The sequence below is a fragment of the Solea senegalensis genome, linkage group LG2, assembly GCF_019176455.1.
Source record: "Solea senegalensis isolate Sse05_10M linkage group LG2, IFAPA_SoseM_1, whole genome shotgun sequence".
Taxonomy (NCBI): domain Eukaryota; kingdom Metazoa; phylum Chordata; class Actinopteri; order Pleuronectiformes; family Soleidae; genus Solea; species Solea senegalensis.
This window is the reverse complement of record NC_058022.1, coordinates 792,501-805,907: the sequence shown is the minus strand read 5'-3', so window position 1 is coordinate 805,907 and position 13,407 is coordinate 792,501. Positions and strand designations below refer to the sequence as shown.

Here is a 13,407-nt window from a genome sequence, read left to right as displayed (position 1 = left end):
CCGGCACCAGGGTTCAGGTGAAGCTGAACTCTCTGTTTTTCTGCAGATATTATACACACCTGATGTTCGACGGAGCCGCTCCGAAAACTGTTTCACTCTGGAGATCCATGACAGCGGGAAAGCTCTGAACCAGTTTGGACAATGTTCTGCAACATCGTCGCTCGATGTCCTCAGTGAGTGTCCGCCCGCTCTTGAGTAACTATCCTGAAAAGTTACGTTCCCACTAAACGATGTTTCTCATTTGGTAAAGAAACAGATTTAATCTGTCGTTTCCTCGCAGTCAGAAAACCACGACGAAAAAATTTAGTTAAGAAATGTTGACGTGTGGGAATTTAAGATCGCTGCATCGTCTTCTTCCTTATAGGTTCTTGTTTGTCCATGTGACGTCAACAAACGTCCGACACGTCCAACCTTTAAATCTGAGACAACTGGGTTTGACCTCAGTGTCAGTGTCTGTGTAAACCCCTCATTCTCCCACACCAAAGTCCACAGTGGTGTTCTTTGATCCACTGCTGCCTCGTGTGGTCACTTTGATCCACTGCTGCCTCCATCACTGAGTTCAAATGTCTGATTTTGTCACGTCACTGTTTGAAATCCTTCGGTGACCACACGAGGCAGCAGCTCCCGCATAGACAGTTTTAATATTTCAAACTATCTGTTTAGATAAGATAAATAAAACTTGTCATTGACTCCGCCTCTTTATTTGTGAACAGGTGTTCCTCCGAAGGTTGAAGCTCTTCCACGAGACGTCAGCACCGAGCCGGTGGCAGGACAGTTTTCTGGAGACCCCTCCCCCTCTGTCCGGTGGCTCCACGCCCTCATGACCTCTCCAGTGAAGGAGGGCGGAGCTTACACCCTCCGATTGTGCAACGAGTTTGACTCTGCAACTGTCGACGTCCACATTCGGTCCATGTAAAAAAAATAATCTTAAATTTCTCCCGTTTCCTGATCCAGAACCTTTTTATTTAGCGAATTAGCATCAAGAATCTATGTGTCAAAGATCTGGATTTCTCTTCTTGTAAATATGAACTCTTTTTGTACCAAACGTGACATTAATTTATGCAAAACTAGACTCTCGTCTAACGTTGTTATAAAATGTGCCATAGTGGATCATGATGACTTTCTTTGACATGTACATAATGTATATAGCCGAATTGAACGGTTATGGGAAATGTATGCATTGTTATTTATGACAATAATATGAACTGAAACAGAATGAAACTGAATGATGTTTAACAGGAGAAAGTTCCATGAGGAACGAATACCCTGTCAACCAGAAACTAAACTCTGCGCCTCAACGACCCGTTGAAGTCTAAGATTGCCTCGGCAGGTAGAGAGGCTCCCTGCCGACGTTTGAACCTCAAACACCTGAAAGTTATTGTTCGCACATGCGAGTCTGCGTGTGATGTTTCACTTTTCTTATGAGTTGTACCGTGAGCGCGAGACCCTGAGCGCTGTGTGCATGGCCCTCATGTAAGCAGCGTGAACGGCCTCGCGCTCAGACTGACCGTGTCGTACCACCGCGATCTGATGACGTGCAGCGAGCGAGCGGCCTGCGCTCTCTGCACTTACGTACTTTTATAAAAGGGTTCTGTTTCTGCGCGGCACGGCGGCGGATTGGCTTTTCAAACACAACATCACCTGACCGTAAAGCCAGCTCTGCCGCGCAGATGCAGCGCCCTCTCCTGGAGGATGTTGCGTGTTTGCGTGTTTGTAGCTGTAGTTGTTGCAGGTGTTTTGTGCCGTGTCAGCAGTGACTCTGCGTCCTGTGATGCAGACGCCACGTTTCCTGCACTTTGGTTTGATTCGTCTGTTGATGTAGAACAAATATTTCCTCCTCCGAGTTTGATGCATTTCTGATTTAATAAAGCATGATTTCAGCACGACTGTCCTCGTGGTCATTCTGTTCTTCATGTGGAGTCAGGGGGTCAGGGGGTCAGCTTCCAACCAGAGGGTCAGGGTTTGATCTCTACATGCTGATGAAGATTACATTCAGAACATGTTCATGTCTTTGTCTCACTGTGACACACACGTCTGTAACACACTCACTCACACACACCAAACTCCAGGGAGAACATCACAGGAGCTGCTGCTCCTCTGCTGCCTCGTGTGGTCACTTTGTGTCACTGAAGAGACAAAATCAGACATTAGAACTGAGTGATGGAGGCAGCAGTGTGTCTCTGTGTGTGTGTGTGTGATCCAGCAGTGGATCAACGACTCATTGTCTCTGGACAGAACAGAGGTTTGAACTGTGATTATGTCACAGCAGGAAGTCATGTGACAAAGAAAAAAACACACAATCTGGATTATCTGCATTTTATTTTTTGAATGAGTCTCTACACACACACAACTTTAGCTTTGTTGTTGATATTTTCTTTAGTAAAACAAACAGAAAACAATGATTATGAAACATTAATCATCTTAATAAACAGCTACGTATTCTTCTGCTACTGATGCATAAAAGTTTGAAATAACATAAAAATATAAAAAAGGTTTTCTTTAATACTGATTTAGAATGAATTATAAACAGCTGTTTCACTCCTTCACCTTTTTTCACTCATTCATCTTTCTTCTTTTCGACTTCCTCTGTCCTTCATTTACATCAGTTCCTGGTGTGAGCAGCAGGGGGCGTCATGAAGATTTAACATAAAAAACTCACACATTCAAACTCTTCTGTATAAAAAACTGCATACAATATTTGACCTTTGACCCCATTAAACCAGAGCTGGAACCATGAACTGCTACAACTGTTAGCATCGAGCTGAATTATCTAAACATCAGACATGATCATCTGATTTCATCAGCAGCTACTTGAATAGATGCTACACAATAGTAGCATATTTATTAACTAAAGCTAAATGTTTGGTTAGCCATAGTGTTAGCTAGAAACAGGTCATCACATCAGGGTCAGAGGTCGCCTTGGCTCCTCCCCCAACCAAAAACACAGCCATGCTGGATTTAGATTGGACGATGTTTGGGAGGTTAACATCGAACTCAAAGTCTGGGTCAAGGGTCGTTTCTGTGGAAACCACCCAGGAGGCCGGACGCCACTTTTTCAGAGTGTACGGAGTTTTTACTCGACGTTTGATTTTCTCACCTGAGGAGCTGAGACTGTCGCCATCTGAGGAGGAGGAGCAAGAGGAGGAGCAGGAGCAGAAGGAGGAGCAAGAGGTAGAGGAGGAGCAAGAGCAAGAGCAAGAGGAGGAGCAGGAGGAGTTGAGTTTAAAGTTTTGTAGGAAACAGGATCAGATTTATTTCTTCAGCTTCAGGAAACATGCTCATTAATATTTACATTTATAATTTATATGAATATTCATACGTTCATCTGTGTTTATGCTCTGAAAGTTTACTGATGAAAAAAAGAGACGTTACAACATATGTGAGTGACAGCTGAAGGTCCTGAAGTGGACTGACCTGAAGGGAGGCAGCATGAGGACAGGTCCAGAGAACACGGACGCTCCGGCCTCCTGGTTCTCCTTGGTTCCACCCGAACTGCAGCTTCTTCACTGATGCTGGTTTCTGAACCTTCAGGTTGAGGAGCTGGATCTTCTGGGTGTGGATCCCGTTGAGAAGAGGCTTTTGGAACTGAGGCCTCTGGATCTGAGGCTTCTGGAACTGGGGCTTCTGGAGCTGAGGCTGCTGGATCTGAGGCTTCTGGATCTGAGGCTTCTGGATCTGAGGCTTCTGGATCTAAGGCTGGCGCTCTTGCAGCTGGACCTTCTTGGGTCAAGCTGGGTTCGAGAACATCTTGAAGCTCTTGGGCTCCTGAGGCGTCTGGACGAAGCTTCTCTGGTGCTTTAGTTGACTCAGACCCGAGGACCTCAGGGACGTGGACCACAGGAGCCTCTGGAGTTTGGGAACGGCTGGAGTTCAACATCTGTTCTGGAACCAGAACTTTGACCGTGACCTCTGACCCCATCGCTCCTCTGTTGTTGTTATTGTTGGAATTGGAGCCTCGTCCCGACAGGATGTTTCCTGCTCGTGGCTGACGGTGTGGGCGGAGCTCTGGACTCCTCAGCAGTGGCTCGTGTTCGTCGGGACTGAAGTTGAAGTTGACGCGTCCGCCATCTTTGGTCGGTGTCTCCTCCTCGTCCAGCTGCGGTCCTGCTGGATTTGTCCTTCCTCCATCTGTCATTCCATTGGTCACCAGCGTGGGGGCGCCAGCGCTGTAGCTGCGGGCACTCACTGTTGTGCAGTGAGCGTTGTTGCCAGTGTTGTAGTTCACTGCGGTGACCACGTGTGGCGCTGCAGCCGCGATCACCGTGAGTGTGTTCATCTTAGCGACACCTGTTTCCACCTGAAACACATGCTGCTGTTGAGCTTAAGCTAACACGCTAACAGTGTAAAATGCTAACGGTGTGTCTTTAAAGTGTACCTGTCTGTGGCTCTTGTCCTTGTCTTTGAGGACGAGCTGAAGGCTGCTCGGTCTCACAGGCAAATTCTGCTGTTTGCGGAGAGGGTGGGCGGAGCATGGAGTGGGAGGAGTCTCAGTGGGACCAGCTCCTCCCAGGTCACGATGAGGAGCTGATATAGAACTGTTTACCTAGTGGAAACACAGGAGCAGATGAGGAGTGTGTGTGTGTGTGTGTGTGTCTGTGCGTGTGTGTGCGGCGTCACAGTCGTACCTCGTCAGTGAGCAGCAATGCATGCTGGGATAGCAGAGTGGTCTGTGGCTGAGAGCTGAAGTGTTTCTGTGAAAGTTTCATCAGGATTTCGTCAGAGTTTTCTCTCAGATTTTTATCCACCTGCAAATACACGGGGTATTAAAGGGGTTTAGAGAGAGAGATTATGAGATTATGAGAGTATGAGATTATGAGAGGGACCTGTTTGAGGTCCAGCTTGGTGGTCCCTAGGTCTTCTTCTGTCAGCTGCAGACAGACTGGGACACTTGACACAGCGCCACCTGTAGGACAGTAGGGACAGTTATCAGTTATCAGCATGTTAGCTGGTTAGCTTTTGTGTGGTGACTCACTGTGTTCAGATTCACAGATGGTGATGAGGCTGGCAGGCGTCATGGCCGCCCTGTTTGAGGCACCGCCGTCTGAAGTGGACGAGCGAGCTTGACTCTGACAGTGAGAGAAAGAGAGGGAGAGAGTGATGCTGTCAGTTGAGTTTTCACGCCTGCAACGTAAGCGCCCGCGACATCTGTGACATAAACGCCCGCGACATCTGTGACATAAACGGCCGTGACATCTGTGACATAAACGCCTGCGATGTAACCGCCCGCAACGTAAACGCCTGCGACATCTGTGACGTAAACGCCTGCGACATCTGTGATATAAACGCCTACGATGTAACCGCCCGCAACGTAAACGCCCGCGACATCTGTGATGTAAATGCCCACAACATAAACACCCTTGACATTTGTGAAGTAAACGTCCGTGGCGTAAATCCCCGTGAAGTAAAAACATCTGCGTCGTAAACAGGTTCGGGTAACTTGCGATGTTTACCTTAAACGCCCACGATGTAAACCCCCATGACATGGGCAGCCTGTGGCCAAGTGGAAAGGGAACTTGACTTGTAACCAGAAGGTCGCCGGTTCAAATCCCCACCCGGCTGAAAAGGGCTGGGGTACCCCTGAGCAAGGTACCCATCCCCCCAATGCTCCCCGGGCACCACTCAGTGTGGCAGCCCACTGCTCCTAATTCTAGGATGGGTCAAAATGCAGAGGAATACTTTCCCTAAGGGGATTAATAAAAAAAAATGACATCAGCGACGTCAACGCCCGCGATGTTGACATCTGCGACGTAAACGCCCGCGGCTTAAATCCCTGTGACGTAAAAACACCGGCGTCGTAAACGGGTCTGGGTTACTTGCGATGTTTACCTTAGCCTGCTGTCGCTCATAGTTGATGGAGTTTGTGTTCTTTTCACTTCCTTCACTTGTCGTCCGGACTACAGCTGATGCATCTGACTGGAGATTCCTAACCACGCCCACCTGCACATCCTCAATGTAGGGGGAGGAGGAGCCAACCTGAGGAGACCACCGCCCATGAGACAGATTCCTGAGAGAGAGAGAGAGGGATAGATGTAAGTAACTCTCAAAACAGATTATTGCTACCTGTATGCTTTTATTTGTTGTTTCTCCCTTATTATTACATGCTTTTATTTTGGTGCTCTCGGGCCGGAAGTAGAGGTTGTGCATCGGACAAATGAATTGAAAACTAGCACGTGGCTAGAACTGGCAACATGGTATGTTGTAAAAATGTGTTTTACACGGTTTTGTGTGAGTTTAGCGGACTTACTGTGAGAAAGTGTGTACATGTGTATGTGTGGTGATGTTAAGTTAAAAGGTTAAGATTGTGTATTTGTGAGTCACATGAGGGAGACCTGGAAAATGACCAGGACCTACACGGACCGGAATCACATCAGGCCTAAGGCTTAGTTTACTGTCATGTTCTCTTTAAAGACAGTTGAGTTATTGTTATTTTGTATTGTGTATGGGAGGCGTTTGTTTTATTATTATTTTCATGATGGCAGGACTAAGGCATTAATGTGTATTGAAGGAGTGAGGGGCAGATGTATGGATGAGGGTAAAAGGAGGCAGGTGTATATACCCTTTGGAAGCAATGGGTAGTGGACATATCAATATAGTAACATGGAACATTAATGGCTGCAGTACACCAATTAAACGTACAAAAAATACTCACCTATCTTAAATCTAAAGGCACAGATATTGCGTATATTCAGGAGACGCACTTCAGAGACCAAGATGAAGCTATACAAATGAAACGGGATTGGGTTGGCCATGTTTTTCATGATTCACTATCAAGCAAGAGCTGTGGGGTTGTTATCCGTGTCAACAAAAAGTAGACTTTTGTTGTGTCAAATCAATTTAAAGACTCTCATTAAATTTGAATTATTAATGGAGTTAAAATGGTACTTTGCCACTTATGTGCTCCAAACAGAGAAAACACAGCCTTTTATCATGAGGTCAATAAAATACTAGAAAATGCAGATGGTCAGATTATCTTGGGGATTAGATGATCATATGGATCGCCAGAGACAGAGCAACATTGGATATTCTACGGGAAGAACTGGGCTTGATCGATATCTGGACAGTTACAGGATGAACAATTTGCTGCAAGACTTGGTGGGGATATTAAGGTATTTTTAGACATTAACAGAAAGATTAGCTACCGTTTGGCTGCACATGTACTGTACATTCTTCTGGAAACACATCGGTATGCTACTGTATATGTGTGTGTCTGCTGTTGTTGTGTCATGTGTGTGTACCTGTGGTTGTGTGTGTGTGCAGTCAGCAGGTCACACAGTCTCTCCTCTGCACACTGAGCAGAGAGTCGAGCTTCAGCGTCTTGATCCCAACAATCTTCCATCGTCTCCTTCAGTGAATGAAGCAGCTGTAACACACACACAAACACACAAACACACAGGTGTGTCTGTTGTTCTGTCGTCTGTGTCTGTTGTCGTTGTTGTGTCTGTCTGCTGTTGTGTTGTGTGTGTCTGTTGTTGTTTTGTCATGCGTGTGTCTGCTGTTGTTGTGTTGTGTGTGTCTGTTGTTGTTGTGTCGCGTATGTCTGCTGTTGTTGTGTCGTGGTGTCTGTTGTTGTTGTGCATGTGTGTGTCTGTTGTGTCGTGTCATGTGTGTGTCTGTTGTTGTGTTGTGTGTGTCTGTTGTTGTTGTTGTGTGTGTCTGTGTTGTTGTGTCGTGTGTGTTGTCTGCTGTTGTTGTGTCGCGGTGTCTGTCTGTTGTTGTTGTACATGTGTGTGTCTGTTGTGTCGTGGTCATGTGTCTGTCTGCTGTTGTGTGTGTGTGTCTGTTGTGTTGTGTCCGTGTGTGTCGCTGTTGTTGTGTTGTGTGTGTCTGTTGTTGTTGTGTCGTATGTCTGCTGTTGTTGTGTCGGTGTGTCTGTTGTTGTTGTGCATGTGTGTGTCTGTTGTGTCGCGGTCATGTGTGTGTGTTGTTGTGTTGTGTGTGCTGTTGTGCGGTGTGTGTCTGTTGTTGTGTTGTGTGCGCCTGTGTTGTTGTTCTGTCTGTTGTTGTGTTGTGTGTGTCTGTTGTTGTTGTGCGCGCCTGTGTGTGTCTGTTGTTGTATCGCGGTGTCTGTTGTTGTGCGCGCCTGTTGTTGTTGTGTGTGTCTGTTGTTGTGTCGTGTTGCGTCTGTTGTTGTTTCCTGTGTGTGTCTGTTGTTGTGTCGTGTGCGTCTGTTGTTGTTTCCTGTGTGTGTCTGTTGTTGTGTCGTGTGTGTCTGTTGTGTCACTCACTGAACTGTTTTCCTTCCAAACTTCAGGAAACTTCGGTCTGTGTTTTTCTCTCAGGACGAGAATCTGCATTTCTTCAAAGCTCGGATGATTCCCGACCTCGACCTGGAACGCAAGCTGGAATTCTGGGACAGATTCACCTGAAAACACACACACACACAAAGATCTTATTGTGCATTGTGCATGCATGGGTGTATGTGCGTGCATGTGTGTGTGTGTGTGTGTGAGTTACCTGGAAACAGGTCCCTGCACCTCCTGAAACTCTCCCAGTAAATCAAAGCCAGAGCGTAAACGTCGACCTGCTTCAGCGCAGACTCACAGTCTCTGAGGTTCAAAGCTCCGCCCAGAACCTCGGGCGCCATGTACCGCACTGTCCCCACCTGCACACACACACACACACAGTGAACGCCGCTCCACATCCTGCCATGCCTTCCTCACATACCTTCATCATCATCATTGTCATCACATGACCTCAGATATCGCCATGGTGTCATCGTCTCCATGGCGACTGCTCCTGGTCCCTGGCAGTTTCATGGAGAGGCCGAAGTCTGCGAGGACACAGGTAAGATCTGACCGAACCAGGATGTTCCTACTCGTCACGTCTCTGTGAGCCACAGCCGGTTTGTACTGGTCTGAGGACAGATGCACACCATGTGACCTCACCCAACCAATCACAGGACAGACGCACACCATGTAACCTCACCCAACCAATCACAGGACAGACGCACACCATGTGACCTCACCCAACCAATCACAGGACAGATTCACACCATGTGACCTCACCCAACCAATCACAGAACAGACGCACACCATGTGACCTCACCCAACCAATCACAGGACATATGCACACCATGTGACCTCACCCAACCAATCACAGGACATATGCACGTCATGTGACCTCACTCAGCCAATCACAGGACAGATGCACATCATGTGACCTCACTCAGCCAATCACAGGACAGACACAACAAAGTCATCAATAATGATGTAGGCCACGCCCCTTCAAGTTACATTTTATGTAATGAATGTTTGTTGCTTTTCTTTGCTGTGTCTCCACAAGGGGGAGCTCTGTGTGTGTCTGCGTGTGTGTGTGCATGTGTGTGTGTACCTGCTCTACACAGCTCAGTGTGGAGGAAGGATAATCCTCTGGTGACACCGAGACACATCCTGAGACACGTCCACCAGTCCACCGTGTGCAGAGACAGGTACTGACACAGACTGCCCTGAGGGGGAAGACAGAGAGTCACATGACAAGAAAACCCTTTGAAGTAGAAAGAGAGAAAGAGATAGTTTGTGTGTGTGTGTGTGTGTTATGTCCAAGACCTGTTGTGCCATGTTTTACAGTGTACCTGGAGTCTCTCCTCTCCTCCTCCTCCTCCTCCTCCTCCTCTGATTGTTAAAGTTAAGTGTGGTAGTTGTATTGTGTGTGTGTGGGGAAGTCATTTACAGTAAATTCCTCAGATATCACTCAGATCACGACAGAGAACTGTGTGTGTGTGTGTGTGCGTGTGCGTGCAGACAGGAAGCAGGAGTCCCGGCGCCGTCTTTTTTAAACACAATAACAAGACTGAGATCCAATCAGTGTTTGGTTCTGTCCTGGACTAACATACACACTGACTGAGCTGAGAGCACCCCCTGCTGCCGAGAACAGGACAGGATCATGTGAGACGTGATCATGTGACGTAGATAAAGACGCGATCATGAATAAAGAGCGATCATGTGGCGTAGATAAAGCCGGCGGCGTAGATAAAGAGCGCAATCATGTGGCGTGATATAAATAAAGGCGCAATCATGTGGCGTAGATAAAGGCGCGATCATGTGGCGTAGATAAAGCGCGATCATGCAATGGCGTGATAAATATCATGTGGCGTAGATCGCGATCATGTGGCGTGAATAAAAAATAGCGTGATAAAGAGTAGCGCGTAAGATAAAAGCGCGATCATGCGTAGTAGATAAAAGCGATCGATCATGTGGCGTAGATAAAGCGATCATGTGGCGTAGATAAAGGCGATCATGTGGCGTAGATCATGCGTATAAAAAACGTGTAGCGATCGATGTGGCGTAGATATATCGTATGTGGCGTATTAGATAAAGGCGTGATAAAGAATCATGTGGCGTAGATAAAGGCGCGATCATGTGGCGGTAAAGCGCAATCATAATGATGGCGTAGATAAAGATCGATCAGTGACATCGTCAAGTGAATAAAGAAGCGCGATCATGTGGCGTGATAAAGGCAGTCATGTGGCGTAGATGCGTATCATGTGTGAATAAAGCGTAGATAAAGCGATCATGCGCGATCATGTGGCGTGAATAAAGGCGCGTCATGTGGCGTAGATAAAGGCCGTAGATCGTGATGGCGATCAGTGGCGTAGATAAAGGCGTGATGCGTGATCATGTGTGATCATGTGACATAGATAAAGTCGTGATCATGTGGCGTAGATAAGATAGTGATAAAATGCGATATGGCGTGGCGTAGATGATCATGTGGCGTGAAAAAGGCATCATCAGTCATGTGGCGTGAATAAAGACGTGATCATGTGACGTGATCGGTGATCATGTGGCGTACGTAATGCGTAGATAAAAGCGTGATCAGTGATCATGTGGGCGGATCGTGGCGGATAAAAGGCGTGATCAGTGATCATGTGGCGTAGATAAAGGCGTGATCGTGAGTAGATAAAGGCGGATCGTGTGCGTAGATAAAGGCGTGATCATGTGGCGTAGATAAAGAGCGTGATCGTGATCGTGATCATGGCGTGAATAAAAGGCGTGATCAGTGATCATGGCGTGGATAAAGAGGATCGGTGATCATGTGGCGCGTGATAAATAGATAAAGGCGCGATCAGTGATCATCGCGGAATAAAGATGCAATCATTTGTGATTTGGCGTGATGTGATCGCGAGATCCGCCCCTTCTCCAACCCATCTTGCAATTACTGTGAAGGTGCAGTGAGGTGCGGTGCTTTATGTGAAGGGCAGTGAGTGAGAGGGCCTGATCAGTGATCATGTGACGTAGATAAAGACGTGATCAGTGATCATGCGACGTAGATAAAGACGTGATCAGTGATCATGTGACGTAGATAAAGATGCAATCATTTGTGTTTGCATGTGCAGGTCACTTTAGGCCCCGCCCCCTCCTTCTCTGCAACCCCCGCCTTTAATTCTGTGCTTTACTGTGAAGGTGCAGTGAGTGAGAGGGGGCGGGGCCTGGCCTACATGAGGGTAGTTCTCCATGACGATGAGCGGCTCCGTGCTCCTGTGGTCCGCGGTGAGGAAGCGGGCGATGTTGTCGTGCTCCAGCAGAGGGAGGCTGTAGATCAAACACTCGTTGGTGAAGTTCTGCCTGTTGGTGGCGCTGAAGAGTTTGACGGCCACGCAGCGACCGCTCAGGTCACCACGGAACACTGCGCCGTAACGACCTCGACCAATCAGCTGCCAGAGAACACAGGTGACACTTAAAGGGACAGTACACCAACTTCATGTTCAACCGCTGATCATCACAGAGGTCAGAGGTCAGATTTACCTCCAGCAGTTTCAGATTGTCCAGGTTGACGGACGAGTCAGTGTTTGCTGTTTCCATGACGTCCAGAGCAGAGAGAGAGGGTTTGTGTTTACCTTTAACACACACACACACACACACACAGTGTAATGTGTTAAAGGGATAGTTCAGGCTTTTTAAAATATCATTAAATGCAGCTATGTTAAAAGTTCCCCTCTGTGTGTGTGTGTGTGTGTGTGTGTGTGTATGTACCTCTCATCATGCGATATCCCAGAAACAGTGCTATAATGAGAACAGCTGTGATGGCGACAGTTACCAGGGCGACGAGCGCTGTCTCCTCCCTCTTGAGCTGCTGTTGGTCTGTGGGATGATGATGTCATCGTTTACACAGCTGTGACATAACACACACACACACACAGTGTGACCTCACCTGTCTGTGTGCCGTCCCCCTTCATGAGTCTGAGGGCGGGAGTATCGGGTGTGGGCGGGGCCTCGGTGAAGTCGGCGTTGCAAAGATCTCGACTGCAGCAGCAGAAACGATAGCTGCCATTTTGGATCTGTGAGGGCGTCGCTGTCACCAGGCAACGGTCGCCAAGACACTCCTGCTCGTCGCCGACGTGGATCCAACACCCTGGAGGAATGACATCACAGACCTGAGACAGCTGCCACGCCCCCTCTGTCAGCGGCCAAGCCTCCTCACAGGTGTCGTCTCACCTTGTTTGACCAGCTGCATTCTGCCGTCGCCTCGTTTCTCCCACACGCCGTAGCAGCGAGAGCCGCGGCTGCAGCGGACCGTACCATTGTCTCGCACCTCTCCACGCACAGCATGGTCTGCTCCACTGTAAGGCTCCGCCCCCTGCAGGTCAGTGAACGCACACTCTCTGTCGTCGGACTGGAGGCCTGCACACACCCACACACACACACACACACACACACACAAACAAAAGACGTGTGTGTGTCAGGAATGCCCCCCCGCCCAGTTTAGTAGTCAGGAGGAGTCTACTGCACTGCACACACACACACACACACACAGGGAGTGAGTGTGTGTGTGTGTGTGTGTGTGTGTGTGTGTGTGTGTGTGTGTGTGTGTGTGTTATCAGCAACATCAGAACAGAAAAAGAAAACACAGACTGGTCGGCGACAGACTGTGTGTGTGTGTGTGTGTGTGTGTGTGTGTTAGCATTAAGCTAGAGGACTGACCGCTCACAGCAGACAGCAGCAGGACACACAGAGACACTGTGAACGCAGCAGCAGCCATGTTGGATCCACCTCAGCGTCAAACAATGGACGACATTACGGATCTGCTCCTCCTGTCAACACACACACACACACACACACAGGAGATCACATGAGGACAGGAGAGGACGGGAGGACAAGACGTTCCTATCATCCATGAACATCTGTGGAATCTTCAGCATGAGAAACCATGTGACTGGACCTGAGGAAGATAGGGTCTCAGTGTGTCCAGGACCAGGACAGAGCAGTGCCTGAGTCTCATGTCAGAGCACAGATCCAGAACCATCAGGACTAAGGACTCAAACCAGGTCCAGGTCCTGTGACTTCTGTCACAAACATTCGAGTCATTTCCAACTGACTGAAACAGTCACTCACTCACAGCTCAGTGGTAGAGTGAGGTTGTGAGTTTGATTCCCTCTGGTCTACATGCTGATGTGTCCTTGAACCCTGAACC

General features: G+C 48.1%; 2 protein-coding genes across 2 annotated transcripts in view; one reads left to right on the top strand and one right to left on the bottom strand.

Annotated features, from left to right (window-relative positions):
* Positions 1-1,883, top strand: part of LOC122786910 (titin-like) — a 147,582-nt gene extending 145,699 nt beyond the window's left edge. Inside the window, exons 230-231 of the mRNA XM_044053443.1 lie at positions 47-173; positions 714-1,883. Of these exons, the coding sequence (XP_043909378.1) occupies positions 47-173; positions 714-916 (330 nt within the window). The 3' untranslated portion in view covers positions 917-1,883. The remainder of the gene's footprint in view (positions 1-46; positions 174-713) is intronic.
* Positions 1,884-2,573: 690 nt separating this feature from the next.
* LOC122786925 (bone morphogenetic protein receptor type-2-like) overlaps positions 2,574-13,407 on the bottom strand; it is an 11,239-nt gene continuing 405 nt past the window's right edge. The window contains exons 2-19 of the mRNA XM_044053467.1: positions 12,918-13,027; positions 12,432-12,617; positions 12,148-12,348; positions 11,970-12,077; positions 11,742-11,833; positions 11,435-11,650; positions 9,331-9,445; positions 8,694-8,854; positions 8,455-8,602; positions 8,226-8,362; positions 7,236-7,360; positions 5,827-6,004; positions 4,973-5,066; positions 4,824-4,903; positions 4,626-4,745; positions 4,376-4,543; positions 3,415-4,297; positions 2,574-3,121 (exon numbers count right to left, since the gene is read on the bottom strand). Of these exons, the coding sequence (XP_043909402.1) occupies positions 2,883-3,121; positions 3,415-4,297; positions 4,376-4,543; positions 4,626-4,745; positions 4,824-4,903; positions 4,973-5,066; positions 5,827-6,004; positions 7,236-7,360; positions 8,226-8,362; positions 8,455-8,602; positions 8,694-8,854; positions 9,331-9,445; positions 11,435-11,650; positions 11,742-11,833; positions 11,970-12,077; positions 12,148-12,348; positions 12,432-12,617; positions 12,918-12,975 (3,309 nt within the window). The 5' untranslated portion in view covers positions 12,976-13,027 and the 3' untranslated portion in view covers positions 2,574-2,882. The remainder of the gene's footprint in view (positions 3,122-3,414; positions 4,298-4,375; positions 4,544-4,625; positions 4,746-4,823; positions 4,904-4,972; positions 5,067-5,826; positions 6,005-7,235; positions 7,361-8,225; positions 8,363-8,454; positions 8,603-8,693; positions 8,855-9,330; positions 9,446-11,434; positions 11,651-11,741; positions 11,834-11,969; positions 12,078-12,147; positions 12,349-12,431; positions 12,618-12,917; positions 13,028-13,407) is intronic.